General features: G+C 40.8%; 2 protein-coding genes across 3 annotated transcripts in view; both read left to right on the top strand.

The window, feature by feature from the left end:
- Nucleotides 1-4,145, top strand: part of LOC130171350 (ephrin-A2-like) — a 62,081-nt gene extending 57,936 nt beyond the window's left edge. For both annotated transcript variants that reach the window (XM_056379312.1, XM_056379313.1), the window contains exons 3-4: nucleotides 2,610-2,675; nucleotides 2,959-4,145. In XM_056379312.1, the coding sequence (XP_056235287.1) occupies nucleotides 2,610-2,675; nucleotides 2,959-3,098 (206 nt within the window). In that variant the 3' untranslated portion in view covers nucleotides 3,099-4,145. The remainder of the gene's footprint in view (nucleotides 1-2,609; nucleotides 2,676-2,958) is intronic.
- Nucleotides 4,146-15,574: 11,429 nt separating this feature from the next.
- On the top strand, nucleotides 15,575-20,396 carry si:ch211-152f22.4 (uncharacterized). The gene is made up of 3 exons (XM_056379004.1): nucleotides 15,575-15,664; nucleotides 15,759-15,827; nucleotides 18,047-20,396. Exons 1-3 carry the CDS (start codon nucleotides 15,634-15,636, stop codon nucleotides 19,441-19,443), a joined length of 1,497 nt encoding a protein of 498 aa, XP_056234979.1. The 5' UTR covers nucleotides 15,575-15,633; the 3' UTR covers nucleotides 19,444-20,396.
- The last annotated feature ends 1,194 nt before the right edge of the window (nucleotides 20,397-21,590 follow it).

The following is a 21,590-nucleotide window of genomic DNA, read 5'->3' on the forward strand; positions in this document are numbered from 1 at the left end:
AGTACTACTGAGTACTACTACATCTGTGAATACTACCACTACTGAGTACTACTGAGTACTACTACATGTGTGAGTACTACTGAGTACACCCCTGCCCCCCCCGTCTCTCAGACAGTGAGGGCGTGTTTGTGTTCTCCCTCAGGGTGTCCCTGCCGGGTGGCTACAGTCTCGTTGTACATTTTCACAAACCTGTAAAATAATTAGAAATCATTTTTCACCTTTTAAATTTTTTGGTTTAATTGATTTTATAGAGAATCTGATCTGTTAAAAATAATAAACTTTATTTATAAATCACTTTTATTCACAGAAAGAAAAAGAATAAAATGTAAAAAATCAGTGAAACAGTCAGAGGTTAAAACAAAGACAGGAAGTTACACAAAATATAAAGAGAAACTAAAACGTGTCAAACATTGATCAAAGACACGGATGATGTCTGACTGATCTAAAGCTGATCCATTATTATTAATAATAATTATTATTTTATTTTCATGACTTTCAGTTTGTTCACTGATTTTTACTAAAAGATTTTATTAATGAAGCAGTTGTAACGTAACGTAAGCTGCTGCATTTATGTGTGTGTGTGTGTGTGTGTGTGTGTGTGTGTGTGTGTGTGTGTGTGAGTCTGTGTGTGTGTGTGTGTGTGTGTGTGAGTGTGTGTGTGTGTGTGAGTGTGTGTGTGTGTGTGTGTGTGTGTGTGTGTGTGTGTGTGTGTGTGTGTGTGTGTGTGTGAGTGTGTGTGTGAGTGTGTGTGTGTGTGTGTGTGTGTGTGTGTGTGTGTGTGTGTGTTGTGTGTGTGTGTGTTGTGTGTGTGTGTGTGTGAGTCTGTGTGTGTGTGTGTGTGTGTGTGTGTGTGTGTGTGGTGTGTGTGTGTGTGTGAGTCTGTGTGTGTGTGTGTGTGTGTGTGTGTGTGTGTGTGTGTGTGTGTGTGTGTGTGTGTGTGTGTGTGTGTGTGTGTGTGTGTGTGTGTGTGTGTGTGTGTGTGAGTCTGTGTGTGTGTGTGTGTGTGTGTGTGTGTGGTGTGTGTGTGTGTGTGTGATGTGTGTGTGTGTGTGTGTGAGTCTGTGTGTGTGTGTGTGTGTGTGTGTGTGAGTGTGTGTGTGTGTGTGTGTGAGTGTGTGTGTGTGTGTGTGTGTGTGTGTGTGTGTGTGTGTGTGTGTGTGTGTGTGTGTGTGTGTGTGTGTGAGTCTGTGTGTGTGTGTGTGTGTGTGTGTGTGTGTGTGTGTGTGTGTGTGTGTGTGTGTGTGTGTGTGTGTGTGAGTCTGTGTGTGTGTGTGTGTGTGTGTGTGTGTGTGTGTGTGTGTGTGTGTGTGTGTGTGTGTGAGTCTGTGTGTGTGTGTGTGTGTGTGTGTGTGTGTGTGAGTGTGTGTGTGTGTGTGTGTGTGTGTGTGTGTGTGTGTGTGTGTGTGTGTGTGTGTGTCTAGACATAGTCTCTCCTCCAACCTGGGAATCATTTTCTAAATTGTGGCTCATTTGGACTGAAAAGCTTCAAGCAGAGAAACAGACTCTTTGTTTTAAATTACACTTAATGACTGTGTGTGTGTGTGAGTGTGTGTGTGTGTGTGTGTGTGTGAGTGTGTGTGTGTGTGTGTGAGTGTGTGAGTGTGTGTGTGAGTGTGTGTGTGTGTTTGTCCTCTCTTTATGAACTTGATCTCAATGTATTTTTTATTTAAAACCATAAAACAAAATATTTTTTTAAATGTTTCCTGTTTCAAAATATAATTTGTTATTTGTTAAAAAATATTTTTGACGTTTGATGTTTTTTCAGTGGAACAATTTGATTTTTATGTTTTAACCAGGTGTATGTCATGAAATAAAATATACATATTAATATATTAACTGAGTCTGATTGACAGGTTCTTTGTTCAGGTTTGAAATGGATTAAAACTGATTTTAGAAACTAAACAGGATGTCTCACACAAACACACATACACACACACACACACACAGTAACACACACACACACACACACACACACACACACTAACACACACACACACACACACACACACACACACACAACACACACACACACACACACACACACACACACACAGTAACGACACGTCCTGGACAGTTTGAGGTTCAGCTTCTTGTGGACTGGAGGAGCTGGGATCAGTACAGTCCACCTCCTGGGTCACAGCTGCCCCCCTTTCTATATTCAGGTCCGGATCTTTGTGACTTCCTGATTAAATAAAGTTTATATAACTTTATTTGTGCAGACAAACAGTCACATGTAGAGTGAAGGTCTCAGGACGAGACCGGAGACAGAGTGTAGACGTGTGTCAGGATTATTAGAGACTGAACACACTGAGATGTTTTCACTTGTGTCTCTGCTGTTGTTGTTGTTGTTGTTGTTGTTGTTGTTGTTGTTGTTGTTGTTGTTGTTGTTTTTGTTATATTTGTGTTTTTAGTTATTTGTGTTGAAATTAATCGTCTTTTGTTTAAACTCAGACGATAAAAAGTTTTTCTGAATCAGAATCAGTGTTTAGATCACCTGAAGCTGAGGATGTGAAAACTGATCAGCTTCAGTTATTGATCAGGTCTGAGTGATGTCATCATCACTTCAGTATTGTACTGTTAAGTCTTTCCTGTCTGTGTTTCCTCTGCAGCGTCTCCACATCCAAACCTGGCCGGGAAACCCTGTCTGAAGCTCAAAGTCTACGTCAAACCAACCAGTGAGTCTCAGTCAGTGTGGGGGGGCTGTATTGGGGGGGGGGGGGTCTCATGAGTAAATAAATGAAGACTGGAACTTTTCTTTTTAATTCTGATTTTATTCCAGTTTAACTTTCATGATTAAAGCTCCACACAGTCTAAAGGCAGATCTATGTCTATGTGTTGTTTGATGATACAGCTGGTTCTATATTAATACTGTGTCTGATGTTTATATATATATATATATATATATATATATATATATATATATATATATATGAGGTTAACTCTCTGTCTCTCTCTCAGATGACTCGGTGTACGAGTCTCCGGAGCCCTTCCTGACAGACGACACCACCGGTGGCTGCGGCCTCGCTCTCCCTCGCCTCTCCCTGCTGTTCGCTACGTCGCTCGTCCTGCTCCTCATCCTCCTCCTCCCTTCCTCATAGCACTTCCTCTTCATCCTCCTCTTCACCGTCCTCCAGTCGCTCCGAGGAGAAATGACCGACCCGAGGCGGGAAACCGATCCGGCTCCTTCTCCCCGACCTCTGACCTTCACCTGAACTCTGCTCAGCAGCTCGGCCAATCAGAGGAGGCGGAGGTCACTGCTGGATCGTCTCTGCTCTGATGATGTTTCTGACTCCTTCCGTCTGACTGACATCTCTCTGACACATGTTGTTTCTTCTTTTAAACTCTGGAGACAAAACTTCACTTTTCTACAAAATCCTCTTTTTAATTGAACAAATAAAAACAAACTTAACGAGCCACATCAGTGTTTCACAGGTTTCACCTACAGAAACAAACGACACTTTTTACATGAAATCTGGATCTTTTTAAATATTAGAAAGATAGTGCAGAAGAATATGAATAAATTAATAAAATGAAATAACCTTTAATGACTTTGTGTAAAAACACAGTGACTCTCCACAGTCACATGCTGAACATTAACGTCAACAATTGTTGTGATGATTAGACAGTGAACACACTGATTTTCATATTGTATGTGAATGAATGGAAATCAATGAGAAAAGAAAATACATCAGAAACTGCAGATAAATTCTCTGCACAACACATAATACACACACACACACACACACACACACACACACACCACACACACACATATATATATATAACATCTTCAGCTGTAATATCTATTATCTCTATATACTATAACTATATATAACAGGTTGTGATCATTCATTAAAAAATCTAATCTGGCGTTAAACAGCTGAAATAAACACTGGTCTTCTCTTTAAGTTCTGATTAATAATCAAACCGATTGATCCAGATGATCAAGTAGAAACATCATGTGACTGTGTGTCGGCTGACAGACGACTCATGGAGCCTGAACTCATCAGGCTGATCTTCATCTTCAGCTCCGGACGTCTCATCAGACAGACATCATCATCATCATCATCATCATCATCATCATCATCATCATCATCATCCAGTCTGCATGAACACCAGCAGAAACAGACTCAGCATCAGCAGTTTCTATGTGTCTGAGCAGCGTTCACACAAGCTGTTTTTCCTGCAGCCGTTTGTCCAGGATCAGGAAACATCCAGGACCTGCTGCAGGACATCTAAGACCTCCTGGACCTCCTGGACCTCCTGGACCTCCTGGACCTCCTGGACCTCCTGGATCTCCTGGACCTCCTGGACCTCCTGGATCTCCTGGATCTCCTGGATCTCCTGGATCTCCTGGACTTCCCGGATCTCCTGGACCTCCTGGATCTCCTGGATCTCCTGGACCTCCTGGATCTCCTGGATCTCCTGGATCTCCTGGATCTCCTGGACCTCCTGGACCTCCTGGACCTGCTCCCTGATGATGACAGTCACAGAAATCAGACACAGCTGAATCCATCACTTGATCTCTGATCACTCTAATTCAATATTGATTCAATTTAATCATCAATCATTTTGTCTGAAAACTAAGAATAATAAGCATCTATGTTTAATTTCCAGATTCTTAAACAGTTCAACAGGTAAAAATATCCTACAAACTTCAAAATGAAAATGTTATACAATAATAAAATCACAACATTTTATCAGCACAGAATCCTGGAGGTTCAGCCTCTATGTTTTTCAAAATAAAAGCTTCTGTTTGTCACTCAAAGGACCAAGATCTGATTCATTAATTTGAATTAATGTTAATTAATTACAGTATTTAGAGAGTTGACTCCATCAAACTTCAGGTAGTTACTAAAAAAATTTAAAACTTTATTTCCTGTATCTTGTCCAGATATTGTTTATTTTTATCAGGTGAATCTTCTGCCTGACTGACTTCTGAGAATGATCATCATCACCATCATCATCATCATCATCATCATCATCATCATCATTATCATCATCATCATCAGTTAGAAATATGAAAATAGAGACTGGATTACTCTGGAGCCTCTCTCTCTCTCTCTTTCTCTCTGTGTGTCCCTTTGTCTCTCGCCCGCCTCCAGCAGCAGATGGCCTTTTATTTGTGTAAATCTGCCAAAGACTCTTGTTAAACTTCCTGTTGGGAGCTTCAGAGGAGGGGGTGGGGCTAGTCCTACAGCAGCTATAGAGGTCACGTTAACCCCGCCCACTTTCAATGCAGGGGGCGGGGTTAGTAGAAGGGGAGGGGTCAAGTTTAATTTTTTTTACTGAATCATGTTGTTTTGTGGTAAAAATCAAAACGAATGTTCTGCGCAAAATCGAAACGATAAATGGCCTTTTTTCCTCTGGTGCTGAATTTTTAGTGACTGACGAACAGCGACACCGTGTGGTTGAGGTGAACACTTCATCAAGTCACGCGCTTTTGTTTTTTGTCTCTTTATCTTTTCATACCATCCCTCCATCCCTATTTATGGAGGGGGAGTGTGTCCTTGTGTGTGGATGAGCAGGGGCATGCTGGGAAATGCAGTATATGTAAGAAAGGCACTGTGATGGAGGATGACAGACGGATGATGTAGCACTTGGACGGAAACAAACTGACATCGACGTTTTCTCATTTTTTTACTTTACATTTGTGCCATTTATTGAGTTTTTGTTTAAAAAGCAGGAGATTCATATGAAGGAATCCGTCTGATGTTTGTTGTTGTTGCTGTTGTTGTTGTTTTCCTCCTTTTTGTTTCTGCTTGCATCACAATGCATTCTGGTCCTTGTAGTCTTGTGTGTTCTGGTTGAGTTGATGGATAATAGTGGGTGGGTTTTGCAGCTCGTCATCCTCTTCTTCGTTGGTTTTCGTGTGGATGGAATCAGTTTTCGTGATGTAAGAAATGTTAAAGAAGCTCGAGGAAGAAAAAAGTTCTGATGGTGGTTTTGTGAGCAGGAGTGAGACCTCCCTGCTATCTCTGGTTTACAATATCTCTGAGCTCAATCAAATGTTTTTCTACATTCAAATGTCAGCATATTCTATTCTTTGAAAGACTAAAAATCTGTTTCGTATATTTTCTTATTGGATGCTTATAAAGTCCTGTTATAAAGAATGCATTTATCTGATTGGCTGAAGAGCTAACGAGGGGTCAGAGGTCGTCAGGCCTTTCCAGGACATTTATTTCCTGCGCTGCATGAGCGGGAAAAATAAAACATTTAGTGAATTTACTTTGAAGAAGATTTCAGAGAGAAAATGTTCAGACGTGTATGAATCTGTGTTTGATAAATTCACCACCAATAAAAATCTTCCACTAAAGATTCATCTTCCTTTGTTCCAGTTTGTTCCAGATTGTTCCAGTTCATACATGAACATTTTTCACTGGGTGATTATGTTGTTGTAGTTTTGTTAGAATACTAACTTTTCCATAATTTAGCACCAGAATCATCTTCTGTGAATAGGAAGTAATTTACATATATACATTTTTTTTTTTGTCCTTGACAACTCTGATGCTACATTTATTTTACCAATCAGCAAAGGCATCAGGCACAGTATATGATAATATATACATCTTGTCTATTTACAGTTAAATCTACAACAGAGTAAAGTGAAGGGTCTGAATACTTTCTGAACAAGTCTGAAATCCTCCAGGCTTCATTTAATGTGTTAAATGATTTTCTGCTTCATTTTTTATTCCTGATATAAACATGTACCTTCAACTGCTCACAAACAGAAAATAAGATTTTAAACATACACCTCATTTCATCAATTAATCAACAAGGATCATTTGTATTTAAACCCCCACACGTAATATACTGACCCTTTTTTATGATATGACATTTTTTGAAATACTAAACTACAAAATTTTCTGAAATATTATACTGTCATTTTTTGACATACTAAACAATGACATTTTTGAAATACTGTGACATTTTCTGAAATATCATACTATGACTTTTTTTGACATACTAAACTAAAATTTTTTGACTTATGAAACTATGACATTTTTTGATATCGTAAACTAAGATTTTTTGACATTCAATACTAAGACTTTTTTTTTGACAAACTGAACTATGACTTTTTTTGATATAATAAAATATGAAATTTTCCGAAATATTATACTGTCATTTTTTGACATACTAAACTGACATTTTTGGACATGCTAAACTATGATATTTTTGACCTACTATAGTATGAAATTTTTGATATACTAAACTATGACATCTTTTGACATACTTCAATGATATTTTCTGAAATATTGTACTATGACTTTTTTGACATACTAAACTGACATTTCTTGACATGCTATATTATGACATTGTTTGACATATTGAACTATGCATAGTACACTAAGCTATAATATTTTTTTGACAGTACACTATGAGATTTTTGAAATAGTATACTATGACTTTCTTGACATACTAAACTATGACATTGTTTTGACATGCTATATTATGACATTGTTTGAAATACCAAACTACCAAACTATGACACTTTTTGATACTATTCTATGACATTTTCTGAATAATACTATGACTTTTTTTGATTTACTAAATGGACATTTTTTGACATACTGTGACATTTTTTTACATACGAAACCATGACACTTTTTGACATGCTATGACATTTTCTGAAATATTATGGACTTTTTTTGACATACTAAACTATGACATTTTTTACATACTATAATATGACATTTTCTGTGGCCGCATCGATCGATACTTTTTAAGAAGTCAATCGAATAAGTCGGATGAAGTCCAGCGACAGGTAGAAAACCACAGTTCGAAGGATATCAATAACACAGTTACAGAGGAGGAAGAGGAGAGTACAAGAGGGGATGCAGCTGAGACTGAGGTGAACAGGCCAGTCAGAGAGAGAAATATGGAGCAGAAAACTAGAGTAAAATGGCTGATGGCAAATAGCAAGAAAGAATGGGAGTCAGTCAATAGAGATTTGTCAGCAATTTTAAGCCGACTAGGAGGAAATGCAAGCGATAGACTAGAGAAGATGGGGGATATAATTTACTCCTATGGTGCAGAAAGATTTGGGGTGCAAGACAGAAAGAGGGTTGAAAGAGCACAGTTAGTTAAGTCTAGACGGCAAAGGGAAATGGAGAAATTAGTTAAGGAAAGAAGACAATTAAGAAAGCAGTGGAAAAGGGCAACAGAGGAAGAGAGGAGGGGAATTAATGTGTTGCAAGAAGATTTGAGAGGCAGACTAGCAGTACTTAGAAGGGCTGAATATCTTAGGAAAAAGAGAAAGAATAAAGAGTATGTAAGGACAGCGTTTTACAGGGACCCTTTCAAGTTTGCTAAAGGATTGTTTAACCAGGAAAAGGGAGGGCAGCTTAAGGCAACTAAGTTAGAAGTAGAAAAGTATCTAAGAAACACGTATTCAGATTTTGAGCAGAATAGAGTAATAGGCCTTCCACCTGACATGCCACCATTAGGAAAGATAGACCATGAGATGGATGTTAGACCACCCAGGTGGAAGGAGGTTGAGGAGGTAGTCAGGCGTGCAAAGGCTTCTTCGGCCCCAGGGCCAAATGGAGTCCCCTACCGGGTTTATAAAAGCGCACCTGATATCCTAAAGTTTTTGTGGAGGCAATTAAGAATAGTTTGGGAGAAACAGGTTATTCCCAGAGCATGGCGTAGGGCAGGAGGTGTTTTTATTCCAAAGGAGAAGGAATCCTCAGACCTGAGTCAGTTTCGAATGATCTCTCTCCTAAATGTAGAGGGGAAGATCTTCTTCAGCGTAATCGCACGGAGATTAACTAGTTATTTAGAAAGGAATAGCTTAATAGATACTGCAGTACAGAAGGCAGGAATACCAGGTTTCGCAGGGTGTTTAGAGCACACGAGCATGATTTGGCATCAGATTCAAGCAGCCAAGACACAGAAAAGAGACTTGAATGTCATATTTTTGGATTTAGCAAACGCGTTTGGTTCAGTGCCACATAGCCTTATTTGGGAGGCATTTGATTATTTTAAAGTGCCTGGGGTAGTGGTTAATTTAGTAAAATCATATTTCCAAGATATTAGGCTGTGCCTAAGCACAGCAGGCTTCACAACAGGATGGCAGAGGCTAGAAATAGGCATTATGGCAGGGTGCACGATTTCTCCATTGGCATTCACAATGGCGATGGAGGTAATCATTAGAGCTTCTAAGTGGGTTGTAGGTGGAGAGAGGCGGCAGGATGGGATGCGCCTTACACCAATTAGGGCCTACATGGATGACATGACGTTGATAACTACAACGGTGCCGTGTATGAAAAGAGTACTTGAGAGACTTAATAAAAACTTAAAGTGGGCTAGTATGAAAATCAAGCCTAATAAGTCTAGAAGTATCTCAATAAGCAGAGGGAAATTAAGTGATAGGAAGTTTGTAACAGACGAAGAGGAAATTCCAATAATTAGGGAAAAATCAGTAAAGAGTCTAGGTAGGTGGTACAACGCAGACTTGAATGATGGAGAACAGGTAGTGCAGTTTCGGAAGGATGTTGCTGAGGGACTGGATTGAATAGATAAATCAGGGCTTCCAGGAAAGTTGAAGTTGTGGTGTCTGCAGTTTGGGTTATTTCCCAGGCTGATGTGGCCACTGTCTGTATATGAGATTCCAATATCCACTGCAGAAAAAATGGAAAGATTAGTTAGCTTTTACATTAGGAAGTGGCTAGGTGTTCCTAGATGTTTAAGCACAGTGGCACTGTATGGGAAAGGCATACTTCAGCTCCCAGTAACTAGTCTAGTGGAGGAGTTTAAATGTACCAAGGTTAGGACAGAGCTCCTGTTATCTGGGAGTAAAGATGCTGTAGTTAGTAAGGTGGTTCCAAACCCAATCAAGGGGAGAAAGTGGAATCCAAGAATCGCAGTGCAGGAGGCAGAAGCAACGCTCAGGCATACAGAGATTGTGGGTAATGTCCAAATAGGCCGGGGAGGCTTGGGGCTTGGCCGGTGTGGAGTAGAGCAGGTCCCAAGGAGAAGAGAAAGCTAGTTGTGGAGCAGGTTCGTAGACAGGAGGAATTATTAAGGGGTGCTAAGGCAGTGGCCCAGGCTAAGCAGGGACAGTGGGTGAATTGGGAAGGTGTAGACAAGAAAAAGCTTAGCTGGAAAGAACTCTGGAGTATGGAGGAAAGTGGTATTAGATTCTTGATAGGGGCAACTTATGATGTACTGCCAACTCCCCAGAACCTAAAACTCTGGGTAAATGGAGACCCACTATGTTCATTGTGTTCAGGTACTGCAACTTTAAAGCACATTCTGTCAGGGTGTAAGGTTAATCTGTCGCAAGGCAGGTATACGTGGCAACATAACCAGTTTTTAAAAAGCTTAGCTGCAGGAATTGAAGAGTTACGGAGGCAGGCAAACTTAGGAGGGTCTAAAATAAAGAGGGTTGCAATCAAGTTTGTTCAAGAGGGAGAGAAAGTTGGTAAGACAACAAGGAGGCAAGGCAGCTTAGAAGGTGCTTGTGATTGGGAAATGCAGGTAGATTTAGGAGGAAAGCTTGTTGTTCCCCAGGAAATAGCCAGTACAAAGCTAAGGCCTGATATAGTCTTGTGGTCTAGGAGTAGAATGAAAGTATATTTCATAGAGCTGACTGTTCCGTGGGAGGCCTTAGTTGAAGAAGCATATGAAAGGAAAAAGCTCAGGTACGCAGAGTTAGGGGCAGAAGCAGAGCAGCGAGGATGGAAAGTTAGGATTTGTCCAGTGGAAGTAGGATGCAGAGGATTTGTAGCAAGGTCTGTTGTCTCTTTGGTGAGGGAGTTAGGAGCAAGTGGACAGAGTGTGAGGAAAATTGTAAAGGACATGTCAGATGAGGCAGCAAGATCCAGTCAGTGGATTTGGATGAGAAGGAGTAATGGTAGCTGGGGGCCCAGCAGGAAAAGCACTTAGGATAGACAGACTCTTAGGAGAAGCAAGGAAGAAATCCAGGAAGAGGAAGTGTTTTTAAGTGGGGGCGTGGCCTGTGTGAGCCTCTTTGAGACCATGGGGTTAGTCCAGGTGAGGTGGCCTGTATTGTTTGCTTGTATTGCTTTGAATTGGTTTGTAGTGTGTCTTTGGCTGTTTAAGTGAGTTTGTTTGTTTTAGGTGAGTAGTATTGTCTTGGAGAGTGGGGGAGTAGTGGGAGGTAGAGCACAGCCTAATCCGGCGGGGGAGAGTTTAGCCCAACATGGCATCTCTCCTTGACTCTACCTCCCTCATTCAAAATGGCCGCCACTTTCTGTAAAAAAAAAAAAAAAAAAAAAAAATCTAGTCCTACACAACAGAACTGTTTAGGGGAGTTTGTTTGCTGAATCTGTTAGTGTGTTTTGTCAGAGTTGATGATGGTGTTGTTTGTGGTAGCATAGGCAAGATAAAGAAAATGGTGGTGTGAGGAGCAGTGATGGCAGCATTAGGGGAGTGACTCTGGGACGCCAGTGATCACTGTCTAGCCTCCTGGAGGTGTCGTGGGACCAACTAGACGAAACACTGGTGAAAGGAGGTTCCCACCTGATGACCCCAAACACATGTTAGTTATCACTGCTCATTAGTCTGTATAGCTAAATTAATAGTTATCATAGGACATGTTAAGCTTAGGGAGCTATTCACTGAGTCTGGTCCATTTTCTGTAGCACAAGTTTCTTGTGTTTACCTTAAATTACATTTTCTGAAATATTACACTATGACTTTTTTGACATAATAAACTAACATTTTGTGAAATGCTATATTATGATATCGTTTGACATACTATAGACATTTTCTGAAAAAGTATACTATGACATTTTTTACACACTGACATTTTTCTAAAATATTATACATTGACATAGTAAACTGAGATTTTTTTATATCACATATCCAATCCTTCACATTTCTCCTGATTGAGTCTTGGTTCTAATTTTAATTCCTCCTTCACACGAAGTCAAATGTGGTTTCAACTGATTTCACAGTGAAATAATATAATCAGTCAAACTAACACACACACACACACACACACACACACACACACACATAGCGATCGATCGATGCAGTGATCAGCAGGCAGATCAGATGGGTTAGATGCTCTGATGGGAGAAACATTGAACATTAAACTGTCCAATCAGAGCTCAGCTGAAATCAAACAGGTTGTTTTTCTGTCTGGATGACGCCTCCTCGCTGCACCGCCATCAGACCGAGGTCAGCGTGAAGGACGTAGGATGAGGACGATGATCACGATCAGCTGTTTATCAGTCCTTCAGCTTCATGTTCAATCATCATCTAAATCCTGTGGTTCTGGTCCGGTGGAGTCTACGTGGAAGTGAACCGAGATCCACCTCAAGCGGACTTGATCCAGAGTCTGACTGATGGCTCCTCCACAGACCCCCCCAGCTCTGACCTTTGACCTTTGGGTTGTTGTCTTGCTGCTCAGTCTCAGGTGAACAAGCTGAATCTAATAAAAACACAGGGGAGACGTCAGTGAGTGTGTGTCCACACAAGTACTCTGGTGTTGGTTACGAGAAGCTGGTTGTCATAGTAACACACACACGCACACACACGCACACACACCTGCTGGTCTCCTGACAGTAGGGCAGGAAATAAAGCAGGACCCACCTGTGTTCTGTCACCTGCAGGTTTGATCCAGATCAACCTCAGGGCTACAGCAGAGTCAGTGAATCACTTCACATTTGACCTGAAGCACAGTCCAAACAGGTGACACAGTGACATCATCATCATCATCATCATCATCATCATTACCACCCCACCCCCTACCCCACTCCTCATCGACTTAATAAAATCAAACCTGTTTAAACCTGACTGATAGAAGCTCCGCCTCCCCCAGACAGCACATGACTGATCAAAGCCGCCTCGCCACAGGAGAGCTGCTCTCCTATTGGCTGCTTCCTGCACAGTCTGTCACATTAATTCAAGACAGCTCCTTTCATCCTAGTCCCAGTAACAGACTGGTTTCACTGGTCAGACTCACTCTCTCGTCATTCTTATCAAATGTTTCAAACAGGAAACTCTCTCCTGACTTCTCCTCTTCCTCCTGAAATGAAACAAATAGAGATTAAAGATTAAACTAAGACAATAAATCAAAGTCGCCTCAGACTAACATGAACAGTATGAACATGAACAAAGAATAAGAACTGAAGAGGAACATAACCTTGTAGTGCCCAAGTGAACTCAATCAGGTAAATGAGGGGTGGTAAGGGTGAAAACAAGAGCCAATCAGTGATGAGGAAGTGAGGGAGGCGAAGGAGGGATGACGAAAGTGAAAGAAAATAGGGATCTTTACTAGTGATGGTATATGTAAACTCTGACACTGGGAGAGCTTGTGAGTGTAACGTGCTGTTGTGCTTTGTGTTTGTATTTTGTGTTAAGGACTCCTCAAAGTATATATATATATATTTGTTCATTTATCTCAGTACCCACAGAACCACACTAAGAAACAAACCTGAAGTAGGAGAAAAACATTGGTACAACAAATAACTGTCAGTTTTTATTTGAGATACAAAAATGAATATAGAAATATATGATTACAAGTGTTTCCCTTTCTTCTTTTGACCCCCAGGCCCTCAAAGAAGGTCTTGAGGTCAAGAACACACAAACACAGTCTCTGTAAAATAACACTAATAATGAATTATAATGTATAAATACATTATAATTATGGGGGGGGAGCATGGTTTCTATGGAGCTGAAGTATTGTATGAAAGAGTACTTTCAGTTTTCATTATCTTCAATCCAAAGTGCAGTGGCAGCTCAGCAGACATCTTCAGGCCACATGTAGAGTCACGCTGACACCTGCTGTCCACTCTGAGAACTACACCACAGGTGAGTGCTGCCTGGAGCCTTTTCACAGCTGAGCACAGGTGTGTGTTTCACACAGGAAGCTCTGCCGACACTTCACAGGTCTCAGAGCATCATGATCCCAGAGTCGTGGCAATTTGTCTCTAAACAAATTTAAGTTCAACATAAAAATCAAAAGGCCACTGATGCATCATGGGAGTGAGGTTAATTTTGTCCAAAGCCTTTGTGTTTTTATTTTAATTATCCGAGCATTTGGTAAAAAAACTAAAAAACACATAGCAGTCTACCTTACCTCACCCTGGTGTTACCCAAATAAACACAATACTAGTTAACCAAAATTAACTATGCTAAACAAGCAAATAATATAAAGACACTAACAAAAGAGAATTTTATCAAAAAATAAAACAAACCAATTGAAGTAATCCAAACTCAGAACAAATTAAAAAGAAAAGCCACCAACAAACTAATAAATATCTCCCACACCCAGAGTGAACTGATCTGCTCTGTGTCTGGAGAGATGAGTCTTCCCATCCACAGAACCAGTCCAGAACAGTCCAGACTGAGACGGTCTGTGGTTCTGTCAGGGAGGATTCAGACGAACACAGAGTGACTGAGACTCTCTGAAGGAAGCATCAGAGTCTGAACCTGATTCAGGAGGTCATGGAGGTCATGGAGGTCATGGAGGTCATGGAGGTCGATGAGCAGCAGAGTGACATGTGAGCTTTTAGGCTGATCATCCTACATGGAAATTCAGTTCAATCTTGTATGTAAATGTGTCTGAGATAGACTGAGACTGATTTACATTACGTCCTTTTCATTTGTTCTTCCTCCTCCTGGCGACAGTCAGAGCAGCCATTTTGTTTTCAGGTTGTCTATCCGTCTCATTCTCATGGCACAAACATTCACAAGGACTCAAGAATGAACTGATTACATTTTAGTTGCTGAAGGTCAAAGGTCAAGGTCATAGTGACCTCACAAAACATCTTTTAGCCATTACTCAAGACTTCACAGCAATTATGACAAAACTTCACACAAATGGTTCATATTTTATGTTTTATCTGACTCTAGATAAACAGGACGTGACCTGAAACTAGTCTGAGTGGAGGAGGAGGTGATTCTAGTTTTTCTGTATTCTTTTTTTCTGCCGTTATTTCTCAGTTGTTTTAATATATGTATTTATGTATATATATATATGGAAATAGGAAACAGATACAATTGTATTCTTGTATAAACTCAGAGGATGTAAATCACAGGCAAACATAATCTACAATTCAGAAAATGGAGACAGTGACCCGTCTAAAAATGAATGATATACATTCATGTTGATTTGATAAAATCTGTTTCCATTGGTCTTTCATTGAGACTCCTCTTGAAATATACAGATCTAGATTATAACTACATTATCTCTTCTTCTTTTTTCAAAAACAAAACTGGATCTTTGAAATATAAACACCAGTCTTTCACTTTACATTTAGACAGTGTCTGAAGAATTAATCATCAATACTTCAACTTTGTTCTTCAGTTTCTGTCAGCTGGTATATGACTCCTCTGATTATCAGTTGTGCAATCCACAGTCTAATTACTTCTGTTACATAAGAAAAGGAGCCTGAGGGTCTATAGATACGTGTTCGTCATCAGTCAGGCCAGGACACGTTCACAGGCTGCGTACAGCTTGTAGGTGGAACAGCAGAAACATGAGAGAGTGTGGTGGAAATCTGTTTCACTTTCCTTTACGTTGTTTCCCAAGTTTCACATTTGAAACTCCACCCAGGTGATAAAATGATATCAGAGCAGATACAGTTCAGACTGAGGCAGAGAGGACTCTGAGGTGAGACGTACAAAGACGGTAAAGAGGAGACGTGAAGCTGAAAAATGTCTGACGTGAATCCACAGAGAGGTCGATGTAAGTCTGTCTTCATGAGAACATTCAGGTTCTCTCTCTGTTACAACACTGTCACTGTGATTATACATTAACAGCAGCTTGTGTTTCTCTGAAGCCCGACGGGGTAATTACCATGAGCAGAGGCTCCAGCCGCCACGACGGGACCAAGTCAGGCAGAGAAGAGGTAAGAAACAGAGCTGAGGTCACATGCATCACACTAATTAAACTTTATTGACTTTATCTGCAGAGAAGCCTTTTCTATAAACTGAGTGACGTGTTGTTTATCAGCAGTGAACGACCACACCCAACAGTCAAATGAAGGAGCAGAGGGAAGTGAAAGAGAGAGAGCAGGAGGAAAGATAAAAAGCCTTCACTACGAGCTCTTAGAGATACGATGCTGTCTGACCGTTAACGGCTTTTATGTAAGGATTTTACAGGGAGTCAGTGACGCTAACACCAGAAGGAGAAACCATAGAGATTAACCAACAGCAGAACATTTTAATGACTTCAAACATCATTTAGGCTCCAGGGCATTGAAAAGGTGACTCTACCTGAGAGAGGTGGAAACATCGATCAAATTCTTAATAGAAGAGAAGTTTACTTGATTTGGAGTTTTGCAAACGTTCCCCCCTGAAGGACTGAATGATGAGATCGAATGGCACGTCATGCTCTGAAACATTTCGGGACTCTATAGATTTACCTGTAGCACACCTTAGCCACTGACACTTCCTGTGATCACACACTTTGAATAACTTTTTAAAAGCTGCAACACCAATGTTTTCATTCAACAGGTTGTAATTTCTGTTGACAACTTTGTGATTAGATTTGAGTAGATATTGTGATGTCTCACTTGTTTTTTGTATAATGAAATATGTATATATGTTGTTTTCTCTTCCTTGTGTGTGTGTGTGTGTGTGTGTGTGTGTGTGTGTGTGTGTGTATATATATATATATATATACACACACACCTGGACATAAGATGGGTGAAGGGTTATGTATGTCAGATCCAGTGGCGATTGCTCTAAGACTGCAAGGGAAGCTCAGCTTCCCCTAAAATGTCAACAAATTAATTGGTCAAATATGTTCTGTTGTGTGAACATTTCATTGACTAAATATGCGCTAGAACACGTTCATCTTTTGTTCAGAATCAGCTGCTTATCACAGGTAACCGACACGACTTCCTTCTCATTCATCCCCGCAGCGCCACAGAGCTTTACACAGTGTAGACGCTGAGCGTCTCCTGACGTCACTGGGGAAGCAGAGAGTGGGTTGTTCCACTGCAGCCAAACTAGACGGTCATTGGATAAAAGCTGGGCTTTGTCCCGCCCATCGGACGCTCAGCGTCTCTGGCGACTCTCTTCTGTCATTCTGCGAATTTACATATAAATAAACGGACACATTTTATGATGTAGGCCGAAAATGAGCTTCCCCTCATTATAAGACCAGCAGCCGCCACTGGTCAGATCATTGTTGTAAGAATTGCCTAAAACACCTCTGACGAAGGTCCAGAGAGACCGAAACGTTAGGATGATCAATAAATTGTGATGCTGGACAGAGCAGTGTGCAGGATATTCTTCTTTACGAGAATATAGTGACGTTTTCCAACGCACCTGCACCTGAGACGTGTCTGTGCAAATACCCTCATTGAGAAAACATTAAATATTCAAACTGTTTGAATTCAAAATGTATATCTAAAAGCACAAAAGCCAACTTTAAGTATTTGACTCATGCTGCAGCAGAGGACACTTGACCACTCAGCTTGTCCTATTGCTGCTCTATTAACACACGTTTATAGTACGTTTTATCCAATAGTCTGTAAGTAGATATTCATATTTCAAACCAAGTCTGTTATTGACTGTCTGGTTCCTCTACACACTTCATGAAACAAAAACACAGCATTGTTTAATTCATGCCGCAAATTATCGGGGATCTAAAACTACACCACACACTGCAGCAGTGAATAACCAGAGGTCTCGCTGCAGAACATTATGATGTCACAGTGAAGTTGACCTTTGATCTTTGACATTAAATGTCATCTCTTCATTTTATCCTTAGAGATGTTTGAGTTAAATTGTGTCATAATTAGTGAATGAATTAGTGAGTTTTGGTCAAAGACATGTTTCCAAGTGGACATTTTTTGCCAAAACCGCGTTACGTGAGCTCACCGTGACCTCACCGTGACCTTGACCTTAGACGACCAAAATCAAATAATTTCATCCTTGGGTCATAGTGAATGTCTGTGCCAAATTTGAAGAAGTTCCGTCACAGCGTCACTGAGACATTGCATCCACGAGAATGAGACGCACACATGTATTTGCATACCGCCACACCTAGGCCTCCTGAAAACAACCATCCCTTTAAATATCAAGTTATCCTGAACTTTAAATCTGTTTCCCTCCACAGCTGGGACTCGGCACATACTGAACGAAAGCCTGTTGAAGATGATTGTATCAAATCTGCAGCCCTTGGAGATCACAGCAGGTGATAACTTTCTGGGTTTTGTAGAAGCGCTAAACCCCACTGTTCAAATTCCTACCAAAGCTGAGATTCGCTCAGAGCTTCTCACTGTTTACAAGGAAAAGGAAGAAGAGTTGCGACGCAGCTTGGCCTCTGCTGATGACATTGTGCTGACCTGTGAGTTGTGGTCTTCAAGACCTGAAGACCCCTACCTGACGGTGGGTTGCCACTTTGTGGATCGCAATGGGAAACGCAAGTCCTACATGCTCAAAACTACCAGCCTGTTTGGAGACGAATCTACAGCCAACATTAAAAAGCAGCTCTTAGGTGTCATGGAGGCTTGGGGCGTGAAAGAAAAGGTCCACAGTGTCGTCAGAGCTGGCATGCCACAAATGAAAAATGTTCAAGTGGAGTGGACAGACATGCCTTGTTTTGCTGACACTTTAGATGAGGTATTTAAGGATCTGAAGAGGAACGACCAGCTGTTGGACGTTCTCAGAAAGTGTCAGAACATCGTCAGGTTCTTCAAGAACGATTCTGAAGCTGAGGAGAAGCTCAGAAAGATTCAACGCCAGCTGGGTATGAGACAAGACGAGCTGGTCATGTACTCAGGTGACCAATGGTTCGCTTGGCTGCACATGCTTCAGCGCCTGCTTCAGCAGTACAGAGCCATGGTGATGGTGCTCGACGAGGGAGGCAAGACAGATTTAATTCTGAATGAAGAAGAAAAAGAGAAACTCAAGAACGTGATATCTGCTCTGGAGCCTCTAAAGGAAGCTACGTCCAAGATGAAAAGTGGATTCGAGACTATTTCTGTCATGTTACCACTGCTGACGACGCTCATGGAGAAACTTGACAAAGAGAAAAGGAAAAGCAATAATGTTGCTCAGATTTTACTCTCAAAATGTAGAAAGGAGTTCGGTGATGTCAACAACCACCAGCTGGCCCCCAGCACATTCCTTGATCCACGATACAAAAACCGTCTGACAGATAAAAACAAAAGACAAGCAAAGGATAAAATACTGAAGGAGCTCACCGCAGGTCGAAACTGCTCTCCCGCTCAAGTGTCGAAGTTCAAAGACATGCTGGAAAGGTACATGTCCTATGAGTCGTCCTCAGAGGAGTCAAACCCTTTAGCCTGGTGGAGGTACAACGGAATGGATCATTTTGGTGAATTAAGCCAGCTGGCTCTGAAAAAACTTGGGGTTGTCTCGACTGCTGTGCCCTTAGAGAGAGCCTTCTCCGGGGCAGGTGATCAGTTCTGCAACCAAAGGAGCGCCATCGAGCCCGAAAACCTCAACATGATCCTGTTCCTCAACAGCAACTGGTCCAAAGAGTCTTAGAGACAAACCTACTGCTCTTTCAGCTGATTAAAACACACACACATTTTTTACAAAGACACTTTCCTAGAGGAAATACACGTCATATGAACTTTGAAAACACATCATATAGTAAAACTAGAGAACACTCCACTGAAGCTATACAACTGTTAAATGCCCAGATGAATGCAGCGACTCACAGGTTTTATAAATCAACACTGAGGGGAAACCCAGTGTCTCAACTCTGCCTGATTTAAGATTGTATTAAAAAATTTAATCTCTTTACAAAAGCCTCTCCACCATCATCCCTGTGCCAAAGTCTTCAAAGATCACCTGCCTCAAGACTTCAGACTTGTTGCCCTGACATCTATAGCTATAAAAGCATTTGAGCGTAGCATCCTATCATACCTGACACCCAGCTCCTCCCCCTGAAGGATCCATATCAATTCCCCTACCAACGCCACCGGTCTGTTGAAGGTGCAGTCAACACAGCCTGGAATCACCGAACACCTACACAGGCCTCCTGTTCATAGACTTCAGTTCTACCTTTAATTAAAAAGTCTTTACCACACTTTTGGATCTGAACACTGACCCATCCACATGCCCCTGGACTCAGAGCTTCCTGTGGACCAGACCACAGAGACCCTCTGTCCCTCAGCCCAGGAGCTCCTCAGGGCGATGTTCTTCCCCCTGGTTTTTCTCACTTCACATCCAAGGACAGGTCTGTGGAAACAATTCAACCCGCTGATGGCACAACCACTGAAGACCTCATCCCCAATAATGAAGAACGCATGCCACTAACATGCATTACCATGATTATCTGATGTCTGATGTGGTCCATTTATTCATTACAGAGAATAACCAAAGACAAAAGCCTCCAAACATACTGGTTATCTATCTATTCATTGTGATATTTTCATTATTGATTAATCTCCTAATACTTTTTTCAATTAACTGATTGTTTTGTCAATAAAATGTCTAAAAACTGTGTATAATGTCTGTTCATTTCAAACTGCTGGACACACACATACTCATACATACATCCAAAATGTATTGTTTTATCCAACCAACTGTCCAAACCTACAAAGACCTCCAGTTTACTGTCACATGAGCCAATGAAAAGTGTCACACCGGAGAATATTTGAAATTTCTGCTTTATAAATGTCTCCAATGATTAAATAATTATCAAAGTAGCTGCTGATTAATTTTCTGTCGACTAATTGTTGCAGCTATAGTTAGTAGGTGTTAGTAGCTGTAGTAATAGGATCTATTTGTTCATTTGTTGTTTCTATCAGTGTTAAAACTTATTAACGAGCAGTTTAAAAGGTTTAATTTTGTCCACAGTTACAAAGAGCTTACAGTAGAGCTGCAGAGCTAAACCCTCATCACACAGATGAATCCACATCTGAAAGTCCAGTGGTGCAGAGACCAGAGGCTCTGGTCTCCAGAGATGTGGAGAAAGTGATGTGGTCAGATGAGTCTTTCACCCTGTTCTCCACAAGAGGGCGACGTTATGTTTGGTCTACACCAAGAGAACAGTAGAGGTCTGAACCCTGGACCCCTACAGTGAGGGGGTTTGGTGGTGGTTTGTTTTGTTCAAACCTCAGAATTATTAGTTATTAAAGTAAAGGCATAAAAACTCCTCTGTGAAATATCTGGAATCAAAAATTATAATTATGTTTTAATATTCTCTAAATAGACGAATGATTTCAGCTCTTCTTCTACAAACTGTAGTGTAGCTTCATATTTTATAAAGATTAATGTGGAGGAGTAAACATTAATGTGGTGCAGCATAAAGTGTCAGAAAAAGAAAATACTCAATTAAAGTACAAGTACCTCAGTTTTGCACTTGAGTAAGCAACAGTAAGTTCCCTGAGTAAATGTACTTGTTATTTCCCACCACTGTCGTGGTCTCAGCCTCCTGCACAGGAAAACACCTGAAACAGCAGACCAATTAATCTGACACGGATTGGTTTAACTAATGAGCGAGCCAGGTAACCTTTTCTCTGCCTAGTGACAACAACAACAAAAAAAAGAAAAGAAGGTTTTAGGACAGTAACTAGTAACCAATAACTTTCATTTCTGAAGTAAATTTGATAGAAAATGAGTCTAAAATTAGAATTAAAGGAGATGAATTATTAAATTAGGATTAGAAGAGAAGAGAAGAAATA

This window comes from Seriola aureovittata, chromosome 6, assembly GCF_021018895.1.
Source record: "Seriola aureovittata isolate HTS-2021-v1 ecotype China chromosome 6, ASM2101889v1, whole genome shotgun sequence".
Lineage (NCBI taxonomy): Eukaryota > Metazoa > Chordata > Actinopteri > Carangiformes > Carangidae > Seriola > Seriola aureovittata.